Here is a 23,004-nt window from a genome sequence, read left to right as displayed (position 1 = left end):
GCGGTCTTTGCGTTTTGCCTTTAACCTTTTCTATTCCGTTTCTATTCTATTTTCCATCTATGGCTTGAACCCAGAAATGTTTTAATTTATTCAGCATCTTATTTAACATAGTTCATTAACGATTTTCCCATTAACGTTCTTGTTGATAGCACCACCAAAAAAAAAACGCAACCAATGACACCATGGCTTTACCATGACTATTAACAGTGCATTAATCAAGTTAGCTTGTAATTTTAATCAAGAAAAAGTAAGTTCCATTGTACCATTTTAGGAACAGGAGTATAATTTCAAACATATAGTTCAATAACTGGAAGAATCTCTTTTTTCTGCACCTATCGCACTTTATTTTGTACTAGAAATAATCCTTCATAGAATTATCAGTGTGAGCAACCTGGACTTGACACTTGACGACAGATGTTCTATTGGACCATACGTAATCCGTTCACTTCTTTAACCAGTTTTCCTTACAAAAAATTTCTATTCGAATCAATCAATCTACATATCTTTATCGTGATAAATCGTGTGCATAATTTCACTTTTAAATCATTTTCACTTAAGTGAAATTATGAAAATTTTAAAACAGTTTCCTTGAATGGAAAAACTGCGCTTAAGCTATAAGGCGAAACGCTTTAACTGACATGAAATTTAGATTTCTTGCCTTGCAATGTCTATTACAAAATCAATAATTGAACGAGTTTCTATTTACTTATGCTCGATTTATTTTATTGGCAGTTTGAGAGACATGTGTAGGCTACTTCTAATGTAATTTGCCATCTTGTGCCTCGGTGCCTGCACGCAGATGTGGGTACCTAATGCAAGTAATCTCTTACGAGCACAGGATTTTTATCTTGTAGAGTGGATATTGATGGCAAGACAGATCAAAAGGATTACGAACGGTTTCTTTAATATTTACGGAGAACGTGTATATTGACATGCATTTCTATATTTATTATAACAATCCAGTTGAAATAATGTTATTCGCAAAATTGAATCGTTTTTCCCTTTGAAAACATTAATCAGTAGTACTCGAAAGTTGAACAAAGGCTTTTTTATGGAATTTTGGACAGAAGGGGCCGATTTTCGTCAGAAATAGTAAACGTTCTTCATTTTACCGATGCCCACTGAATCAACCCTTGTAAAAGCAAACTGACAATCGGCACTAAATAAAGGCACCCGGGTTTTGGTGCATTTTTAGTTTCAAGTTAACCTACATTTTCGTAATAGTTCCACGCAACAATAAGAAATTTTCCCATCTCTCTTCGCGAGACAATATTATTAATTCATTTCTCTAATTATGGAATAGTTTTATGAGAAAAGAACACCGTAATCAGTCAGTAATCGTGCCACGCAGTTCTTCCTCCTACTGCAGAATTGTCGGTACATCTTATTACCCACGTTTGTCCATTGAATCCTAATCGCGCAAATTCATTGAATATACATGCGGCAGCTAACCAAACGTGTGGTAATCGTTTCCCGATATGAGCCTATGCTAATATTTACATATTCGGTGTTAGGTAAATCAGATTACTGTTACGTATTCAATGTAGGTAGTTTACGTGGACGGACATAGTTTGCAAGTGTAAAGAGTGAATGTTGCATTTAATTTGAAAAAATCCAGATAGAATAGAAACTATAAGTCAATCCCAAGTGAAGTTTGTGAGTTCAGTGAATGAGAACGTAGATATACAATATTTCATTTGAATGAGGTAGGTAGTTTCCAGTTAATTTGCAAAATCGTCCAAAACCACAAAACTATTAATGAATATAAGATAAGTCGTAAAACAGTAGTTGTTGCGAAAAATCAGGGACAGCATTTATTGTTACTTTGTTAATACATTTTCCTTGTTTAAGGTTTTTATTTATTTATAGCATACGAGATTAACGTAATCACTTTTTGTTAAAGTTACATACTTGCATAGAACTCCCACGAAACGTTCTACATATTATTCTGTTCGACTTTTCGCATTTTCCCTTTCTTTCATCGTTGAGAATATGCCATAAAATTTTACACATAACAGGCTTCTTAATATGTACCTACTGACTTGAATGGGATGAGTGGGAAAATAGATACAGATGTAGGTAATGAGCATATGCTCCGCAACTTTTCGTCTGACAATTTTTTTGCAAAGTGAACTCAGGGATAATCAAAGTTCGAGACAAATCAATTATTTAAGTTGAAGTTCAACATCTGAAACCCCCCTTGAACAATTTTATGTACGCAAGTAAACAAAATAAGGAGCCATTTGGCCAAAATTGTTGTCACCTAACTGTAAATAGTCCGGTGCCTTCATTGAAGAACAACCAGGGAGTAGGAAAGCGAGAACTGAGGCGAGAACGATGAAAGTAAGTCACTATTCCACCAATAGGCGATTCATATCGCACATTAAAATCGCAAAGTAACGGCTAATTATGACTTTTAATATGTTGTTAGAACCACTACCAGTAGTGTATATCTAATGAGTTTTTATCTTCGAAAGACATGTGCTAACTTTGCAGCACCCGAAAAACCGCGAAATTTTCGCACTTATTTTGTTTCTTTCAATATATAGCCCTAAACTATGCGTTTTCTTAATAGTATATTATATACCGCGGGACTGAAGTAGCACTTTTAATCCCGAAGGTAAAGTTTATGGCCCGACCGAAGGGAGGGCCATAATTTACCTGAGGGATTAAGACCACTACTTCAGTCGCAAGGTATATACGATATTTTTCGTACTTCCGAAACTGAAACACTTAATATGTATGGAGTTAGAGAACGTGTTCTTTCAAAAAATCGCTGCTTAACAAGTTACTATAGGAACGTTGCGGTGGTACGACAAACCCTATGCTATGATAACAAAAATAATTTGGAAACTGTCATTGCTAGTGTCATAATTTTGGTCGTGGGTGACAAAGGCGTATTTGATATTGATAAGAAGCAGCCAAAGTATGTAAAGAATTGATACCACCGAAATCCAAAAAACTATATGAGCAGCAGTACGATGCGTTTAAGAAGTAGTGCTGCATACAAAATGTGGAACAACCTACTGAAATTGCCTTGTTAGTAATTTCATCCTTCCGGGATAGTAGGGGAGCTAACACGAAATCCACTGAACGAGAATGATCAAAATTTTAACGGATGGAGTTCCATTTTGCCCTTTCAGAGTATGCCAAAAACGATCGTCTGCCGCCTCAGGTCATACGACTTAAGGCGCTGCGGGTACTTCTTGCGGTAGCAATTCTGAAAGGTTGTTTTTCGAAAAAATAAGTTATACACCAAATGAAAACGTTGATAATAGCTCTTAAAAAAATATTTAAAAAAATCGCGCACATTTGATAACTCCGTAAAAAACAATTCTTAGTCGGTTTTTCACGAACTTTCTACGGATATAACTAGGTTACCGTTGGAAGAATGAAGCTGATTTTTTTTTACAGACTAATGATAGGTACTACTAATGACTTAACGGTATTTCGTTTTTAAATTTTTTCTCTAATTACAAGATTATCTTATTATCTTAACATTATAAGATATCTTATAATTAGAGAAAAAATTTAAAAAAGAAACACTCTCATAGTCATTGGCTGTACCTATCATTAGTCTGTAAAAAAAATCAGCTTCATTCGTCCAACCGTAACCTAGTTATATCCGTAGAAAGTTCGTGAAAAACCGACTAAGAATTGTTTTTTTACGGAGTTATCAAATGTGCGAGATTTTTTAAAATATTTTTTTAAGAGCTATTATCAACGTTTTCATTTGGTGTATAACTTATTTTCTCGAAAAACAACCTTTCAGAATTGGTACTACAAGAAGTACCCGCAGCGCCTTAAGTCGTATGACCTGCAGACGATCGATTTTAGCATACTCTGATAGGGCAAAATGGAACTCCATCGGTTAAAATTTTGATCATTCTCGTTCAGTGGATTTCGTGCTAGCTCCCCTACTAGGATTTTCGTCCAAATTTAATCCCGGCGGGCGGCGGGACAAAAAGTGACACTTCAGTACTTGTCATAATGGAGTGAAGTTGTCACTTTAGTCTCGGAAGTACGAAAAATAAATTTTTTGCATTTTTAAAATAGACTAAAGTGCTTAAATTTGAGACAACAGCGAGCCCTGAAGGTGCAAAGATTGACACTTAAAAAAAAGGTGAAATTCTTTCGATCAAATTTTAAAAATCCACAAAATGGAATAACCGCAGTTTTCGTTAATTTGCCTGATTAGTTTTATAATCGTTTGAGGGAAGTTTCAAAGAAAAAACCATGCACATCCACAAGAAATTTATATTTAAACTATTAATATTGTATTCCATAATGTTTTTTTTTGGTTAGGATTGTTCATTTTGAACGCTTCGTGAATGGTTCAACATTTTCAGCCTGAAAAATCGGCCCATAATTGTCGAGGGCGTCTCCACTACAGCCTTTCTTGATAAAAATGTCAGAAGGTAGGATGGTTCCACTTCGCTTATCACAATTGTCGGAATGAACCCACGTTGGGTCTTCTGCCATTCCCATTGAGTTGCATCTTTTTCCACCCCCAACCACTTCTGAACTTGGTGGTAAGTTCAGTAAGCTTGAAATGCTGCACCATCTTTCGTTGGTGTCAAACGGACGAGGTCACCCTTAGCCAAGACGGCTGTTTTTACTTCAGCTGTGGTGATATGTCCAACGTTTTCCAAATGGCGAACTACAGTTTGTTCTTCCCATGCCAGAAACGCAGAGGTGGGGTGTCGCCCTCATTAAAGACGTGGAGAAACGACGCTAAACGAAATATATAGCATAAGAAGCGAGGAGAAACGGCCAAGAGAGGGAAAAGATCTGGACTACCAGAAAGCGAAAAAGCGCCCCCAGTGGAAAACACCGAAAGGAACAAAATTAAATTGTTCTGTAGATCTTTTATTTGAATCACTTTCATTAGAAATGGCCAGCCACTCGTCCATAAATCACAAACGACTTCAGCATAAATCAATTTAAAGTAGGTTACTTAGCTATGCATGGATTGTTTGCTTACTCTCATCTTCAGCTCACGTACACGTTCAACTTCCTTAACAAATAACGATTACCATACAAAGTTCTCCACAAGGAAACCATTTGCAAATAACAGATCGAGTGATTGCTTAACAATTTATTTAAGATTTTCGAAAATGTACCGACGCGTGAAAGCCTGTTTTAGGGTCGGCTGTGTATCGAACAACTCGTACAGTTCCATCGGCCTCCAACAGGCTATATTCACCACTTACTGAATTTCCATCCCTTGTCTCGTGTCTGGAGTGCGAGTTACCCGTTGCAGGATCGTCTACGCCATACGTATACGCATAATCCGGCTTGGCCTATAATTTCGAATAAAAATTGAAGCGCAAAAAGTGCGAAACTCACCAAGTAATCGACGGATGGTCCACGTAAACCGTCCACGAAGATCTTTTGAATTGGTCCGCTTAGAGGACCGCTAAATTTGTAAAACGAACGTCCACCTGCTTGGCATAGCACCTCGGTTGCAAGCTGAAATTAGGAATGCGCATTTTGGTATACAGTAATTATTGTGCACTTACAAGCAGTAGTGGAACAAACTGGAACATTATTCACGTATCTACAGCTAGTCTGTGTAAGGCACCTTAGGACGTTTTACAATTTATACAGTTAAATTGAAATTATATAATTAAGATGTTGTCAGTTGTGGTAAAATGTGCGGTTAGCTTCTGCAATTGGAACATTACAGCATCTTTATTATTTAACTGGTTTTGAAATAGAACGGAAACCTGTACCACAAATATTTTACTGGTACCTACCAGTTTATAGCGGACGTCTTTGTGTATTGTAAAGTATCGTTTAGATGAGGTGAAGTTCTTTTCAATTTATCTTGGGAAATTGGACATGTTCAAAGCAGAATAACTACCTTCGAAATTGCAACATGTACTTTGGTCCTTAGCATGATTCCTGCTTCCCTCAACAGCGACAGTAAAGTACATACCACTTTTACTGCGTAATGTAGGAATTAAAAGTCAACCAATTCAAAATGTAAATTTATAAAATACTAACGGTAGATCCTCGTTGAATATGTATACTTACCCTATTTAAGAAATCCTGAAACATAATTAATTTAGTGAACATTTGGATAACAAATCAGTATTTAAATGGTCGTGTAATGTGTCAACAAAAATGTGAGCGGGCATAATCCCATGTCTTTGCACTTGTTCCTTCACATTCATTGAGGTTTTGCCAGGTAAATAAAAGCCTGTCATCTCAAAACCACATCCCATATTAGAAATACCTTCAGTCGTTTGGAACAAAGTAGACCTTTGGGTCACTGGTTTGTGCAGCTTTTGTTATCTTCTCTCTTGACCAGGTGTTGACAGTTGACAAAGAACAAAGAACTCACTTGAAATTGGTTCACAAACTAGTGACGTGAAGATCATCTTTAGTTCGATCGACTGTATTTAAATGATAGATTAGCAAATCTTCCATTTCTTCTAATCATTGAACTTTTAAACAATGTTATAATACAAAGCCCATATCATAATTTGTAAAGGGTTTTGTATTATGCCGCTTCAAAATGGTAACCTCATAACTATTATTATAGCATCCCTAATTACACATATGAATGTTAATTGAATTAAAGATAATAAGAGTATTACTAAAGGGGTGACTCTATTTGTAGGGGGATGCAATTGTCGCAAGTTTTCAGAGCTGAGAAATTTTTGATATTGTATGAACAACGTGAAACATTTATTTATTACAATTACCTACATTGACAAATGCATTCTGGATTCTTTAGAATATTATGAAAAACACCAGTCTCCTCGCTCTTAAAAGTTAACTTGTAGAAGGTAGTGCCAGAACAACGTGATGGTGAAAGAGAAGATGTCGTTGAAAGTTTCTTTTGATTTTTAAGGATTGGCTTAATGAAATCGTAACTTCGCATGTAAGTATTTTTCTGCTGGACTTAGATCATCGACGAGCGGTGTGGCTTGATATCTCATTTGTGTTTGCATTACTTTGATTTCTGATGGGATTCTCAAGTTTGCCACTACCTTCAATCGATTCTTTAATGCTTGTACAGTACGTTCACCCAATTCGTTTGTTGCCGGATAACTAGGAGCATAGTGTATTTACACTATAAGCAATCAGTTTTTGATAAATTCCATTGTCTTTACAAAAACAAAGAAATTCTTCAATGCGGTGAAGACTGTTACATTATCTGACACGATTTCTTTTGGGTTACTGTTCCAAGTGAATATTCGCTGTAAAAGTTCGCTTGTATTTTTAAATGTAAGATGTTCATTGAGAATTTCAATTTCCGCTCATTTGAAGTTTGCATCGATGCAAACTAAATAATGTGGTCCTGCATAATCCAAACGAATACGGTCCCAGCTTTCTGCTGGGTATTCCCATTTACGACAAGATTTTACGCGGTTTTCAATGTCTTTATCAATGTTTTTCTAATAACAATAGCGCTTGGCGAACTGTTTCGCATTTTCTGTAGGTAGGTATACCTAAATGTGTAGGTGCCTGTAACAAATTTGGTTGCATGATTTTTGGAATAACGGACCAAATCTATGGCCCCTGTAAAGAACCCCATCATCAATAGTGTACCTATGGACCGTTTTGAATTTCTTGTATATCTTGTAAATCTGGATCATTTTCAGTTTGAGACTTGATTATATCATTGAGTGAAGTTAACTACTCAATAATTATATAGTAATTTATCGGCAATTTATAGTATCATTGGTTATCGTAAATATCTGTTATACATTATTAACGTGATGTAGGTAATCCGCATAAAAATGGGCATCATCCTTTAAAGTACTAATAAAACACGTAACCTTAAGAGCTATAAGAAAGAAAAATATTTGATAAACCACAGAAGTTAACCCTCCGCAATTCATGATTTTTACGTAGAAGCGTTGTGTGAAAACGTTATTCAATGGCAAAAGAAGCAATATTAGGGGATTACGCCAATCTTTTATTTAATTTTGTAGAAAGTTATGCTATGGAAGCTAAGGGGACCCAAAAGTAAAGGGGAATATTGGGCTGCGTTGGGGAGAAAAAGTGGAGGAACCCACTGTTCATCAGGTGTCCGTTAGAGTCACGTCTCCTGAGTCAGTGTACACAGTTGTGCGTCGCCGAATCGTGATAACATTTTGTTTTGCTGTTGGAGAAATCTGCCGCAGAAGCTATTGTAATGTTAAAGATTGCTTATGGGGTTGCTGCTCTAAGTAAGACCAGAATCTAAGAGTAGTTTTCCCGTTTTAAAAATGGAGAACTGACAAATAAAGACCAACCCTGTTTAGAGCGCTCCTCGACGACAAAAAGTGAAGAAAACGTTGACAAAATTAATGAACAAAGCATTTTTACCATTTTTTTGTATGATGTAATTGCTGTTGAAGTCTTTAAGTTCAAATAAATTACGAAAAAAAAGTGTTTGATGCAGCACAGAAATTAGCATTCCGAAATTCTTGATTTTTATGTAAAAGTAGCTATACTTAGGGATGATGTTTATTACGTGGCACTAAACTATTGCGGCACAACAGGAGCTTAGAAATGATAAAATTTTAAAACGGAGGAACACTAATTCTTTATTAAATTTTATTGGATGGGGTTGCTAATGAAACCTGTAAACAGGGGCGGTTTTACACATCCACTCAGGGGGGGGGGGGGGCGAAAATAAAAAAGCTACAGAATTACAGAATTGCAGATGCAGAGGTGCGCGGGATTTTTTTTTTAGTAGCTTTGACCCAATTTTAGCTGTTTTTTTGTTAAACTATCTATTGCCGCATTAATTTCCGAATACTGACAAAGGCAGAAAAAATACGAGAGGCGATAATGATAGTGCTAAAGTACAGTCGTGAGTCGCAGTATGGACAATACACGATTCCGCCCCCGCCGGCATTATTTTGTGTACCTATTTTATTCAATTTTACTTTTCCGTCAGGTGGTTTGTGGTTAGGTCTATTTGATTCGATTATTATGTAAACCTAATGAAATAAAAAAACAATTGAGTAGTATGTTTAGGGGGGGGGGCGATCGCCCCTGTCGCCCCCCCCCCAAAACCGCCCCTGCCTGTAAACTTGAATCGTTTAAGAAAGACAAATAAGTACTTGATGTACCACAAATGGTAACCCTCCGCATATGTTGATTTTTACACAAAATTAGCTATACCTAGAGATTTTATTGCAACGAAGCGCTAATTTTTTATTAAATTTTGTAGGGTGGGATTTATATGGAAGCCTGTAAGTTCAAATAATTGAAGAAATAAAGATATTTGATGCAGAACAGAAGTTAACCTTCTGCAATTAACGTTAGTTTAGTTGACTGGCACAATTAGTGTCCTGACGTAGATAGCACGAATAACATGACATTCGGTATATGTGATTGCTGTGTGAAGGTTTCTTTATTCTTGACCCCTTGCTGATCCTCTTCCAATGTTCCTCCACAATTTCTTCTGACCTTGGTGTTCCGCACCACGCTTTTATTTTACATCAATTTTCATCTTTGTCCAATTCTTTCAATTTCCATTTCCTACTAAGAGCTTTCCTAACTCTTATTTACAGTCTTATTTCTAAATTTGCAGCTAAGAAGAGATCGCTGGTAGTCCACAAACTTTTTGACCCCATTCTTATACTGTACACATAATCTTCGATTGGTTGTGCTTAGAAAATACAACCCCTCCTGGAAGGGTAGTTGGAACAATCCGCTAGCAAGTGACTTTTTGAGTATACTGTATATCATTTTTTTTACATGCAGTTGGCAGCATCTGCTATTCACTTGCTTATGTTGGTCACAATTAAAATAAAAATTAATGTTTGGCATATTTATTACAAATGTCAAATAAACCAACATAATTTATAAACAAAGAAAAATGGATAAATTAGAAATACAAGGATAATTTATTTCCAAGGTATTAGCGTAATTCAATTGCCTTATATTGTGTATTTTGTCAACACCATAAATTCTAATTGGGAACATGTGCCACTTATGTTTCAGGTCCTTCTTGAGCAGTTTGTCGAATACATAACCAATGGTGATGTCTTTATCATGTCAAACTCCAACAGCTGAAGGCAAGCATTATGATTATACTTACGAAACACCACAAGCAGCTGGCAAGCTTTGCCGTATTGTATAACTTCGAAAGAAAACATAGCAAATGGAGAACGTTTAAAGTGCACCGAAGGTAGTGATTCATACCGCGAACTTTAATAGTTTATCTACACATTCCACAATATCGAGTGTTTTGAGTGCCATTTACCCAGTGTCATTTGCGCCGTCTCAATTTCGTAGCATACTTCAGTACCTTACGGGTAAGTGTTACATCACCAGTGACTTAATAAAACCCCTTCGATTTGCAGATCTACCAAACGTACCCTTTCAATAACCAAAGTCAATTGTTATATAGTTTCCTCTAGTAAGTAAATTATGGCCGATCTTGCGCCACTCTTGGAAGCGAAAGATAAACGGTTTGAGCCTAATTTAGGAAGACGATTTCATTCTAACATTAATAGGAGATTTTATACGAATTCCGTACGAAAACCGTGTTGGATTTTGCGACCCCTTAGTCTTAGAAGATGTGTTCTAGCTATAACCGTACTATGTATTTTATCGATTATATATTTTTCGCATTATACGTTTAACTCGCCATTAACTAGGTAGGTCGGTGTGGTTCTGTGGGGTCGGTCAAGATCGCTTTGCTTTTCAGTTTGATACATCGAAACACTAGACCTGAACCAAATATTAAGTGCAGTATTATGAATGGACCACGTTTGCCTCAGAATCATGATCATAAGACGGAAGCGCGGTTACGGAGTGACCCCAAGGTCCTTGTCTTTGTGGAGACGATGTATTCGAAACTTGGACGGGAAATTGCCGAGCTTTTGGTGTACACTAGGATTAAGTAAGTGCTAATTTCGAGAGGTTTGTCTGTAGTTGTATTTCGTAGGTACAAAGTTGAAGTCTCCGGTAAAAGCTTGCCCGTTCTAACTAATCTGGATAAAGGAAGATATGGAGTTATTGTTTTCGAGAATTTCAATAAGTATCTGCAAATGGATAACTGGAACAGGGAGCTTTTAGATAAATATTGTCGGGAATATATGGTGGGAGTGATTGGGTTTATTAATCCCAGTGAGGAAACGCTAATTGGTGCACAGCTGAAAGGATTTCCTTTGTTTATTTATACCAATTTAAAACTTAAGGTATGAGGATATGCCGAGGGGTTGAACATCTACGTTTTAGTGTGCATCATATTTAACATTTACCTGATCGTTACTATTTCATTTTGTGTTGTAATTGAATTGCACCTTTAACGCCCATATTATATTAATACTTTAAAAGGATTTGTTTAATATGTTTAGATTGATGTACGCAGTGTATACATTCATTCTTACACATGCTCAATATGGTACATGTACAGGGTATTAAAGTGACCAAAAAGTTTCCAAACATTGTTATTTTACGAACTATCAGCGGCGCCCCAAAAAAAGTTCAGGGGTAGAAAATTGAACATGACCCATGAAAATGCAATACCCTGTAGACCCATGATGTAAATCCTTCCGCTTAACTTATATTCCAAATTTGAGCAAAACTGCAGAAGATATAATGAAAAACCTTAAAATATTTTGAAATTTTAACACTGTATATCAAGTAACGAGGCGTTTGCGGACCTATGTTAATATGAACTTTTGGTAAATAATCCAAGGAATTAGTCCCTTCCTTATTTAGGAACACCCTGTATATTTTAGATTTAGTTTAATGGTCCCACTTATTGTTCTGTTGGTGTGTTCACCTCTATTCCACCATCTGTTCCTTTAACTAGTTTCTTGTATTGTACGGATTCGAGGTAAAGGGAGGGGCCCAAACCCGTACTTTGTCCCAACACGGAAAAAAGTAAAAGAAATCTCGCATAATGGAAATGAGATCGACACAAAATTGATGAAAAAAATGGACAATGGGGGGGGCAGGCAGTGGCGGTGCTAGGTGGGGGCCTCCCCCCCCCCCATTGTCCATTTTTTTCATCAATTTTGTGTCGATCTCATTTCCATTATGCGAGATTTCTTTTATTTTTTTCCGTGTTGGGACAAAGTTCTGGTTTGGGCCCCTCCCTATACCAAATCCTGGGACCGCCACTGGTTGTTGGTAAATTCTAGCCTAGCCCGGCATCTTCTTTCCAATGGGCGTTATTCGAAGAGTGTATGGTGTACCTGTACAATAATCAAGTTCAATGATATCAAGAACAAGTGAAGTTTCTTGAAGCTGTCTGCAAATGTTTTTGTATCAGTTTTAGTAGGAACAGATTATTTGGATCATTAAAAAAAACTAAGTAATTTAAATAATTATTATTCTATTTGTCGACCGTCTGCGTGCGGGGAATATGCGAAACAAGCTTTTCTTGCTTTCAGGGATTTTGTTTTAATTTTTTTTTCATGACTCAAAATAAATTTTTGTCGTATCAATTAATTAATTGTGTGTTTATATGAACCTATTGTACGACCCGGATAGAGTTTGCATTTCAGGTTTTGCTTTTCGTGTACAATTGTCAGGTGTTAATGAAAATTTGTGTAGTTCATTCTGCCAAAAACGGTGGTTTATGCCCTTAGCATTAAGAAAACCTATCACACCGCGTACTACACTACTTGCGATTGGAGGAGGAATTTTAAACCCTTGTAAAGAACCCTTAACACCAAGCTTAACACTATCCGATGGATCCATAATGGCGGCTGTCGCGTACCAACAGATGTAGAAACGTGATGCGCATGCGCGAGACACCATCCGCAACCGTGTTTGAATTTTTCTACACACCTGCAGCTTTCATTATCTATGTACTATTTATGCAAGTCGATGTTTACTATTTGCCTACCATTAATGATTTTATTTAGCACTAGGTGCACACCTGTATACCAAGGTGATCTACCCCTCGGAAAATGCATTATTTTAATTCTAATGTAGATGTGTGTTTGCAACAGGACGCAGCTTTAAATGCAGCTTCTCAGATTTTGAGACTGGCAAGAGCAGGGGAGACAGCGTGGGGTACACTACCGGGAGAGGACTGGACAATATTTAAAGCTAATCACTCCACGTATGAACCGCTGGAATGGGCACATCGCGATAACAACTATCAAACAGACGAAATGAAAATGCCCCTACCTACAATTGTGCAGGATCACGGCCTGTTCGATAACATCCAACGGGTAATTTTCGGGTCGGGTCTTAAATTCTGGTTGCATCGACTATTATTCTTGGATTCTTTGAGCTATTTAAGTCACGGCCAGCTGAGTTTATCGTTAGATCGCCTGTTACTGGTAGACGTAGATGATATCTTTGTAGGCGAGGTCGGAACCAGATTACGTCCCGACGACGTCAAGGCGCTGCTGGCAACTCAAGAGCGCATACAAAATATGATCGGCGGTTTCAAGTTTAACCTAGGTTTTTCTGGCAAGTATTTCCACCATGGCAATAATGACGAGGACAAAGGTGACGACTTAATTTTGGAGAACATCGACAAATTTATGTGGTTCTCGCACATGTGGAACCATCAGCAGCCGCATCTTTACGACAACTTAACGCAGCTAACCGAGGATATGTTGCTTAATAAAAATTTCGCCAAAGAAAAAGGAATACCCGTAGATTCTGGCTATTCCGTTTCGCCACATCATTCGGGCGTTTACCCGGTTCATGACATCCTGTATACGGCTTGGAAAAAGGTTTGGAATATTCGGGTGACATCGACTGAGGAGTATCCGCATCTTAGACCTGCCAGGTAAACTCTTCAAGGTTGACTCAATACTCACATCCTTTTGCAGGTTGCGCAGGGGGTTTATTCATCGTAACATCATGGTGCTGCCCAGGCAAACTTGTGGATTGTTTACTCATACTATGTTGATCGAAAAGTATCCTGGTGGTAGGGAAAAATTAGACGAATCCATCCAAGGAGGGGAACTTTTTCAAACTATTGTTTATAATCCTGTGAGTTGAAGATCGTTACTCGTATTGTATTGTAACTGGGCATGGGAATTTTTTTCGATATATCGATAGGTATCGATAGTTATCGATATATCGAATAACAATAGGTAGAGCTAAAAAAATCGATATATCGATACCTATCGATATGTCGATAACTATTGATATGTCGATAACTATTGATATATCGATATGTCGATAACTATTGATATATCAATATGTCGATAACTATTGGTACGATAAAATTATGTTATTGTTGAGATTTCAACGAGCGCTACTATTTTTATTAATAAAATCCATTTTCGGGTTTACTCTCGTGTAAATTTACTATTTTTAGTTGCTCGACGTTTCGGAAACTTAACTTTGCTCCCTTTCTCAAGAGAAGCGCTACGTCACATCATCATCCATGCCAAATAAACGCAGTAATAAAATCTTTAGAAAATAGATCTTTTCGTCTTACTGACGATTGCTCAAAAAAAGAAGCACTTCAAAAGCTTGAACAAAATGTTGCATCAAAATGGCTACTCTTTAGATAAAATAAAGAAGACAATCAAAGGGTGTAATCATGGCCTATGTATCGGTATCTGATTGATGGTTACAGAGGACCAGTCACAAAAAAAACAGAAAAAGCTAAGAACACTTCAAATTTAGATATACAGTTTCAATTGATTGACATTTACGAAATCTAACAAAAAACTCTTGATAAAGGTAGCAAAGAAACGTCGAGTAACTATTAATAGTCACTTTACACGAGAATAAACCGGAAAATGGATTTTATTAATAAAACTCGATAAGGTAACTATCCCTGTCGATAACTATCGATACGTCGAATATTTCTCTCAAATGAGGCGTGCAATTACCGCTGTAATTAAGCGGTAATTGCATTGTAGAAAGCTAAAGAGCCCTGCGATAATTGCACAGTTAATATGGTAACTCCATTAAAGTTGCAAGAACTGCATTCGGTTATTTTCATATTTTGTTAAAAGAGCCCTCTTGTCTTGTCGGGTTCTTTCGCCAAAATATAAAAGTAAACTCATGCAGTTTTTAGACACGCTTTCAAAAAAATTATCGGTAATATTATATCGATACCTATATATTAAAAACTATCGCCATAACGAGAACTATCGATATACCGATACTTATCGATATAGCGACAGTTATCGATCTTTCGATAGTCATCGCTGTATCGATAACCATCGATATTTCGATAATTATCGGCATATCGATAAGTAAAATACATCGATAGGTAAGTACCCGATACTTATATCGATAGGTGAAAACAGTTATCGCCCATCCCTAGCGATAACTATCGACATATCGGTAACTATCGACATATCGATATATCGATACCTATCGATAGTATTCATATATCGATATCGAATATCGATAACTATTGATATATCGATAGCTATCGAAATATCGATAACTATCGAAATATCGATAACTATCGATATATCGATAACTATCGACATATCGATAACCATCGATATTTTGATAATTATCGGCATATCGATAAGTAAATTATATCGATAGGTAAGTACCCGATACTTATCGATAGGTGAAAACAGTTATCGCCCATCCCTAATTGTAACTCACTTGGTTCAACTATTTTTTTGTTGTCTCTACATGTCTCATTTTCCTTATGCTGTTACTCCTATCTTTCTCGCATGCGTCACACCCTCTTTCTCATCCTTTACACAGTTTTCTTACCTCTTTTATGTTCGTCCTTCCTTTTGGAACTTTTTTTTTCATCCTTTCCTTTCATCTTTCTTCCTATTTAATTTCTACCATTGTTATTTTTAGATAAATATATTTATGACACACATGTCGAATTATGGAAATGATCGCCTAGCTTTGTACACTTTTGAGTCGGTGATAAAATTTCTTCAGTGTTGGACTAATATTCGATTAAAGACCGCTCCTCCATTACAGTTGGCCGAAACTTATTTCAAACATTTCCCTGAAGAAACCGATCCCGTTTGGGGGGTAAGTGGTTGCAATATCTTTATTCGCATAGCATACGCTTCTTTTAGAACCCTTGCGATGACTTGCGCCACCAGAAAATTTGGTCGAGAAACAAATCGTGCGACTCTCTGCCGCGATTTTTAGTCATTGGTCCACAAAAGACGGGAACGACGGCGCTGTACACATTTCTGTCCATACACCCGGCTATCGCGAGCAATTTACCCAGCCCCGACACCTTTGAAGAGATACAATTTTTTAATGCGAACAACTACTACAGAGGTCTCGATTGGTGAGTGCATACGTAAATTGATGCTTTGGTGCAAGTGGGCGAATTTTCTTAATTTAGGTACATGAACTTTTTCCCAACGGATCCTAATTCGACCAACCGCTACTTTTTTGAGAAAAGCGCCACCTACTTTGACGGCGATTTAGTTCCGAAACGCGCTCACGCCCTCTTACCGCACGCCAAGTTGGTAACAATTCTGATATCGCCAGCCAAAAGGGCGTACTCATGGTATCAACATACGAAAGCTCACGGTGACGTCATCGCCAACAACTACAGCTTTCACCAGGTGATTACGGCGAACGACACCGCTCCAAAACCGCTGAGGGATCTACGAAATCGTTGCCTGAACCCCGGAAAGTACTCGCAGCATTTAGAACGTTGGCTGTCTTACTTTCCACCGCAACAGATGCACATAATCGATGGTGAAGCGTTAAAATCGGACCCGATGGAAGTTATGAACGAAATGCAAAAATTCCTAAAAATTGTTCCTCTCTTTAATTACACATCTCATTTAAGGTAATGCTGTATTTAAATTCTTATTATTTTGTCAAATCAAACTTACATAAGGTTAATAGAAAGTTTTTTTTAAATTGATTTGCAGGTAAGTTCAAATTTTACCAAGAGCTCAGCATAACAAATGCACTGATTCTCACAGAGTACTTGACCTTGTACATTTATTTGTTATCAGTCAGTCTAGGAACTAGGTCTCTGTGATTTTCATTGCGCGCAATTGGATCTGTCTCTTGGTTTTCACTTTCACCTCAAAAGAAGAAAAACCATTATGGTTCAAGACCGATTTATAAACTTTGTCGCCCGCGTTCGCGCTGGCAGTTCGTGTAATTGACCAATGGAAAAAGAGTATCCAGAGTTTGACTTTGACACGCCAAATGTGTACTCTTTTTCCATTGGTCAATTCTATGAACGCGAGCGCGGGCGACAAAGTTTATAAATCAGCCTTCATGGTCATGTACTGCATTGCACAGGAATCTGCAATCCAAACATTGGGGGATTTAACGATATCCTGTAGGCTTACAAACGCAGACCCTTCCTTAGGCCTAAAAACGTCACGAAATTTGCATTTCTCTGTAATGAAGTACCTTTGGATTATTTGGAAAAACTATTTTTTTTCACTCTAGCAACTCTCCAAAGCGTTTTTTAAGTCCTCAATTTTTGTTTGTGTGTACAACTGTCTGGCTGTCTATTTGTTTTATTGATATGGCAAATTCTGACGTCATATATTTTTGAAAGGAGAACTATAAGACCTTTAAAGTCAGAAAAGACTGTAGGTCCCATAAAAAAAGAGTTCTTGTCCGTACTCACATATAACATTTTGTGATTTTGTTCACAGATTCGATCCAAAAAAAGGATTCTACTGCCAAATAATCAGTGGGGACCACACTAAATGTTTGGGACGGAGCAAAGGTCGCCATTATCCGCCGATGGAAGAAAGATCCTTGAAGTTTCTGCAGCGCTATTATTTAAGCCACAATACCGCCTTAGTAAAGCTACTAAAACGTATTGGCATGAGGAACATTCCTCAATGGCTGAAGGACGACCTAACCGATACTCCGGGTTAATTCCTATTTTAGAAATTTTTATAATCAGCTATAGAAATGATATTTTCTCTAAGTGTGGTAGAGTGAGTATAGATTTATCGGGATTACACAAGAAACTGCTGAATGTTGATGTCGTAAGGATGCTAATAATCCGATTCATCTTTCTTTCGCTAATTACGAAGTGCAAATAACTTCGCTTTGTGTACAGGCATTAATTACTTGGGAGACATTTAAAAAAGAAATTTGATTATGGAAGTAATGCTCTTAATACATTTACACACATATCATTGCAAAATTTGTAAGAAGCAAAGCGATTGATCATGAATAAACAACATTTGTTTACTACAATCCCTAGAATACAGCATGAGAAGGAATATTAGATAATTTGCTTTTTTGAAAAATGTCAAAGTGCTCAGTATTAAAAATTTGAAATATCGTATCGATGTTGTAGTAAATCACTTTCTAAAAATGAGTTTTAATGATAAATACTCATGATGTTTGTTCACCAAAGGTCAGAATAGCCATGTTTAGTGTCAGCAGATCAGTACATATACAACAATTGTATTAACAATAATATCCATGCATTGAACCTAAAGATTAAAGGTCGATGGAGGTGAACTGGACTTTAGTTCTGAGAATTGAGAGGAAAGTGTTGTTTAACGGAAGTCGGGATAGAAATGGCAATGCTGCAGATTTGAGCGAAACTATTTACCACTTCGTTTAGAAAGCATCATTCTCGGTTATTTACATGTTAAGAACGGAAGCTGGGTTTCCATTTAATCAAAGTGTAGTTAGATCAATAATTAATCAAAGGTATGTAGATTTTGTACCATATATTTTACCCTAAATTATTGCTAATCAATTAAATCGGTTCGTATTACCAAATAATACAGGGTGTTCCAATCTAGGTAGATTAGTATGGAAAGCTTATAGTGTTGCAGATCATTTTGTGTCATATGTGGATAAGAATCTCAGACATATTTTGAAGCTCTGATTGTAGCTTTATGAATATTTGTTAATAAAATTAATGTAATTAAAGGACATATTTAAATCAAATTTTTTAGAATATTCATTTTTTTTGTTTATTGGTATATTATATTTTTATTCACATGCAACATTTGTCGGCCAGCTTTCTTGTTACTGTGATATGACGGTTGATCTCCTTAGAAACAAATGTATTCACATAGGAAGTTATCTATCAGATAAGTTTAACTGAAACATTACATAGGTACATAACTTGCATTTGTTTCCAAGAAAATGAATTGTCAAATAAATCAAAATATGTATAGCCATGTAATTGACCATTTTATAAAATATGGGACGTTTTAATATCCCAATTCTATGCAAAACAGAAGGAATATCCCACATTCCTATCCTACAAACGGCAATCCTAAATGAACTATAGGATGTGAGAATTTCACCATTCGATATTGAAACGCAAATTCAGCTTACTAAGTTGGTGTATATAGGTGATCCATACTATTCTTGTGACTTTAGACACCCTGTAGATATTTGGAACACAAGGCACGCACAATTTGCAAACTTCTAAAACGTTTTTTAATATTTTTGTTGTGGAACTATCCTCTTCGTTTTGCACTGGCAAAGGAAGAAGCAAAAGAGGCAAGCCACACTAATATTCCTTACAAATACGGAAGACTGAGCTATTGCTACACCAATTTGAGATAAAAAATGGAAGGGACCGATGGACATATTTGTGTGATTTGTTTAAGGTCTCTAAAGGTACATGATAGAGTTTGGGTTATAATTAATAGAATTTTTTTTAAATTTTAAATCTGTACTCTGAAGGGTTTTTTTGTGTTCATTAAATATGGACTAGGATTTACGTTATAAAAATCTTCCTGGAAATTGCATTTGATTCCAGATTTTGGAATGTATGATATCCTTAGAGGCCTTAAGTCTCCAACCTTAGTTGCGCATCAATCACTGTATGGGAGTTTAATTACACTATCCCATGTAAATTGAACTGTATCATAGGAATTGTAAAATTCTTGTACTTATTTGTTGTTATTTATTCCTGTATGTGATCAACAAAGTAATTATTTATAGATGTAGAATTTTCTCTAATCAATAAGGTAACAACATATCAGTTTAGAAGTTTGTGCCATTTTCGTTTTCAAAATGCGCACGTTGGGTGCAACTATTTATTATTTTATTTTATAGAAAGTGCATATCGTTCTGACTGAATGTATCCGACAGGGTGTTCACTAGTTGTATATTTATAAAAAAGGAACATTATATTGACCTGATTTTGTTTTGTTTATGGCTTAATATTTATTTATAACGTAGTTTTATTAAATTATAATTGGGGAATCATCACAAAAGTTCATAATAACGAGATTAACTATGTACTAGAAATAATTTAATGTATATAAATGTTAAAAAGAAGTAAAATATTGACAATAAAGTATATACATATACGTCCAACTAACGCCTTATTTTGTCCAAGATACTTTGGGTATATCGAAATGCTCGGTGAGGCCGTCGAGGTGTTGATTAAATTTTTCAACCCGTTCTTTGTGTGTCATCGAAGCCTTTTCTAATATTCGCTCAGTTTGCTAAAACAAGAGATCAGAAGATTCAAGGAAAAAGAACACAACTTACCATTTTTTCCTGCATCTTTTTGAAAGCTATTTCCGCATTGGTTTTCCTGGAGGCCTGAACAACTTCTTGTTTTTGATCTGATTCAATTACCTTGGAAACTTGTTCTAACATCTTTTTGTCTTTATTTTTCTTCTTTTTACGTACTGCATCGCCCTTTATTTTCAATTTTCCCTTGGCAACTTGTTCATATGGATCCATTGTAAAGGAAAATATTTACAATCGTATCAGTAACATAACCTAAAATGTGTATACTGTCAATTTAGTTAAAGCTCATTTGGTATAGAGGTCGCCATGAAACAGTGTTGAAGTTAGCAGTGAGTTTGTGATATGGCAACAGTGTACGCATGCAATAAATAGCCGACGACCAGCGTCGTCGAGAATCGTAGACAACCCTAGCCCATTGACCTATCCTATACTATATTAAATATAGTATAGAATAGTTCGATGCTCTAACCTAAAGTATGCACTAATCCCATAAATGTAAATGCCTGTGTACCAGTGGCGGTTTTAAATTTTTTGCGCCCCTAGGCACACCGAAAGATATGCGCCCCTCCAAAAAATAATCTTTAAATTGCAATAAATTTTAAGATGCTAATAAAATTTACATTATAATTTTTAAAACTAATATGAAAACAGAGCTGGGCAGTATTCAATTTTGTAAGTACTTTTTAGTATTCAAATCCTTTAAAGTATTAAAATACTTAAATTAAATATACTTTTATGGAAGCAGTATTTGTATTGTAACTCAAATACTTTCACAAATATTTAGTATTCGAATACTTCGCAAAGTATTTGGATACTTCGTAAAGTATTCGAATACTTCGCATAGTATTTGAATACTTAACCTTCCTTTTTTTTACCAAAAATCGACTGCACCAAAATTTCCCGGGAAAACACTTTTTCTTATTAATTTTGGTGCGTAGAATCCAAAACAATTCGTACTTTTTCGATTAGACTTCTCAATCAAAAGTTATAGACTAGAAACCAATTTCGAAAGAAAATTCAAAGGGCTGTAACTTTTGAACTAGTAGCCCAATATTGGAACTGTTTGAAATTATGGATTCTACAGGCCACATTCTATAAGAAAATTTTTTTCCGGGTCGATCTGAGACAATTTTTTTTGAGGGCCTCACGACTGCACCAAAATTTCTCGGGAAAACACTTTTTCTTATTCATTTTGGTGCGTAGAATACAAAACAATTCCTACTTTTTCGATCAGACTTCTCAATCAAAAGTTATGGACTAGAAACCAATTTCGAAAGAAAATTCAAGGGGCTGTAACTTTTGAACTAGTAGTCCAATCTTGGAACTGTTCGAAATTATGGATTCTACAGGCCACATTCTATAAGAACATTTTTTTTCCGGGTCGATCTAAGACAATTTTTTTCGGGCCTCAAAAAAAGGCAGTTACAACCTTCCTTTTTTTACCAAAAATCGACTGTACCAAAATTTCTCGGGAAAACACTTTTTCTTATTAATTTTGGTGCGTATAATCCAAAACAGTTCGTACTTTTTCGATTAGACTTCTCACTCAAAAGACTAGAAACCAATTACGAAAGAAAATTCAAAGGGCTGTAACTTTTGATCTAGTAGCCCAATATTGGAACTGTTTGAAATTATGGATTCTACAGGCCACATTCTATAAGATAATTTTTTTTCCGGGTCGATCTGAGACAATTTTTTTTGAGGGCCTCAAAAAAAGGCAGTGTACAACCTTCCTTTTTTTACCAAAAATCGAATGTACCAAAATTTCTCGGGAAAACACTTTTTCTTATTAATTTTGGTGCGTAGAATCCAAAACAATTCGTACTTTTTCGATTAGACTTCTCAATCAAAAAGACTAGAAACCAATTTCGAAAGAAAATTCAAAGGGCTGTAACTTTTGAACTAGTAGCCCAATCTTGGAACTGTTTGAAATTATGGATTCTACAGGCCACATTCTATAAGGGAATTTTTTTCCGGGTCGATCTAAGACAATTTTTTTTGAGGGCCTCAAAAAACGGCAGTGTACAAACCTTCCTTTTTTTTACCAAAAATCGACTGTACCAAAATTTCTCGGGAAAACACTTTTTCTTATTCATTTTGGTGCGTAGAATCCAAAACAATTCGTACTTTTTCGATTAGATTTCTCACTCAAAAGACTAGAAACCAATTACGAAAGAAAATTCAAAGGGCTGTAACTTTTGATCTAGTAGCCCAATATTGGAACTGTTTGAAATTATGGATTCTACAGGCCACATTCTATAAGAAAATTTTTTTCCGGGTCGATCTGAGACAATTTTCTTTTCGGGCCTCAAAAAAGGCAGTGTATAACCTTCCTTTTTTACTTAAAATCGACTACACTAAAATTTCTCGGGAAAACATCAAGTATGACATAAAACGTTGAAGGCACCACGGGTGTTTTGAACACAACGCCCACGGTCAACGTATAACCCTCGGGCCGGAGGCCCTCGGGTTCTACACTGTTGACCTGGGGCGTTATTTATTTCATAACGCCCTTGATACCTTAATAACTATTACCAATTCCAATTAAACTTAAAATATTACCTAAAATAAATATAGTGCAAAAAATGCCGCCCTTTAAAGCTGCCACCCCTAAGCACGTGCCTAGTGTGCCTATATGTAAATCCGCCACTGCCTGTGTATTATACAAGTCTA

At 36.2% G+C, this 23,004-nt stretch overlaps 3 protein-coding genes across 4 annotated transcripts; 1 reads left to right on the top strand and 2 right to left on the bottom strand.

Annotated features, from left to right (window-relative positions):
- The first annotated feature begins 1,494 nt into the window (after nucleotides 1–1,494).
- On the top strand, nucleotides 1,495–20,169 carry LOC116170302 (bifunctional heparan sulfate N-deacetylase/N-sulfotransferase). Of its 2 annotated transcripts, none has more exons than XM_031486587.1 (11): nucleotides 1,495–1,706; nucleotides 9,955–10,268; nucleotides 10,317–10,613; nucleotides 10,664–10,858; nucleotides 10,904–11,156; nucleotides 12,924–13,717; nucleotides 13,761–13,923; nucleotides 15,721–15,903; nucleotides 15,951–16,171; nucleotides 16,229–16,684; nucleotides 17,517–20,169. In XM_031486587.1, exons 3-11 carry the CDS (start codon nucleotides 10,384–10,386, stop codon nucleotides 17,743–17,745), a joined length of 2,724 nt encoding a protein of 907 aa, XP_031342447.1. In that variant the 5' UTR covers nucleotides 1,495–1,706; nucleotides 9,955–10,268; nucleotides 10,317–10,383; the 3' UTR covers nucleotides 17,746–20,169. The 2 variants fall into 2 exon arrangements, with proteins under 2 accessions (XP_031342447.1, XP_031342446.1); XM_031486586.1 differs by lacking the exon at nucleotides 1,495–1,706 and adding an exon at nucleotides 9,746–9,868.
- On the bottom strand, nucleotides 4,823–5,665 carry LOC116170303 (cuticle protein 19-like). Its single transcript, XM_031486588.1, has 3 exons — nucleotides 5,523–5,665; nucleotides 5,350–5,472; nucleotides 4,823–5,303 (listed from the first exon to the last, which is right to left on the bottom strand). Exons 1-3 carry the CDS (start codon nucleotides 5,547–5,549, stop codon nucleotides 5,103–5,105), a joined length of 351 nt encoding a protein of 116 aa, XP_031342448.1. The 5' UTR covers nucleotides 5,550–5,665; the 3' UTR covers nucleotides 4,823–5,102.
- LOC116170304 (protein FAM32A) lies at nucleotides 20,088–20,611 on the bottom strand. Its single transcript, XM_031486589.1, has 2 exons — nucleotides 20,347–20,611; nucleotides 20,088–20,300 (listed from the first exon to the last, which is right to left on the bottom strand). The coding sequence occupies exons 1-2, from the start codon at nucleotides 20,542–20,544 to the stop codon at nucleotides 20,178–20,180; spliced, it is 321 nt and encodes a 106-aa protein (XP_031342449.1). The 5' UTR covers nucleotides 20,545–20,611; the 3' UTR covers nucleotides 20,088–20,177.
- Nucleotides 20,612–23,004: the final 2,393 nt, after the last annotated feature.

Source organism: Photinus pyralis, unplaced genomic scaffold (genome assembly GCF_008802855.1).
Source record: "Photinus pyralis isolate 1611_PpyrPB1 unplaced genomic scaffold, Ppyr1.3 Ppyr1.4_LG5, whole genome shotgun sequence".
NCBI classification, from domain to species: domain Eukaryota; kingdom Metazoa; phylum Arthropoda; class Insecta; order Coleoptera; family Lampyridae; genus Photinus; species Photinus pyralis.
This window is presented reverse-complemented; position numbering and strand designations above follow the sequence as displayed.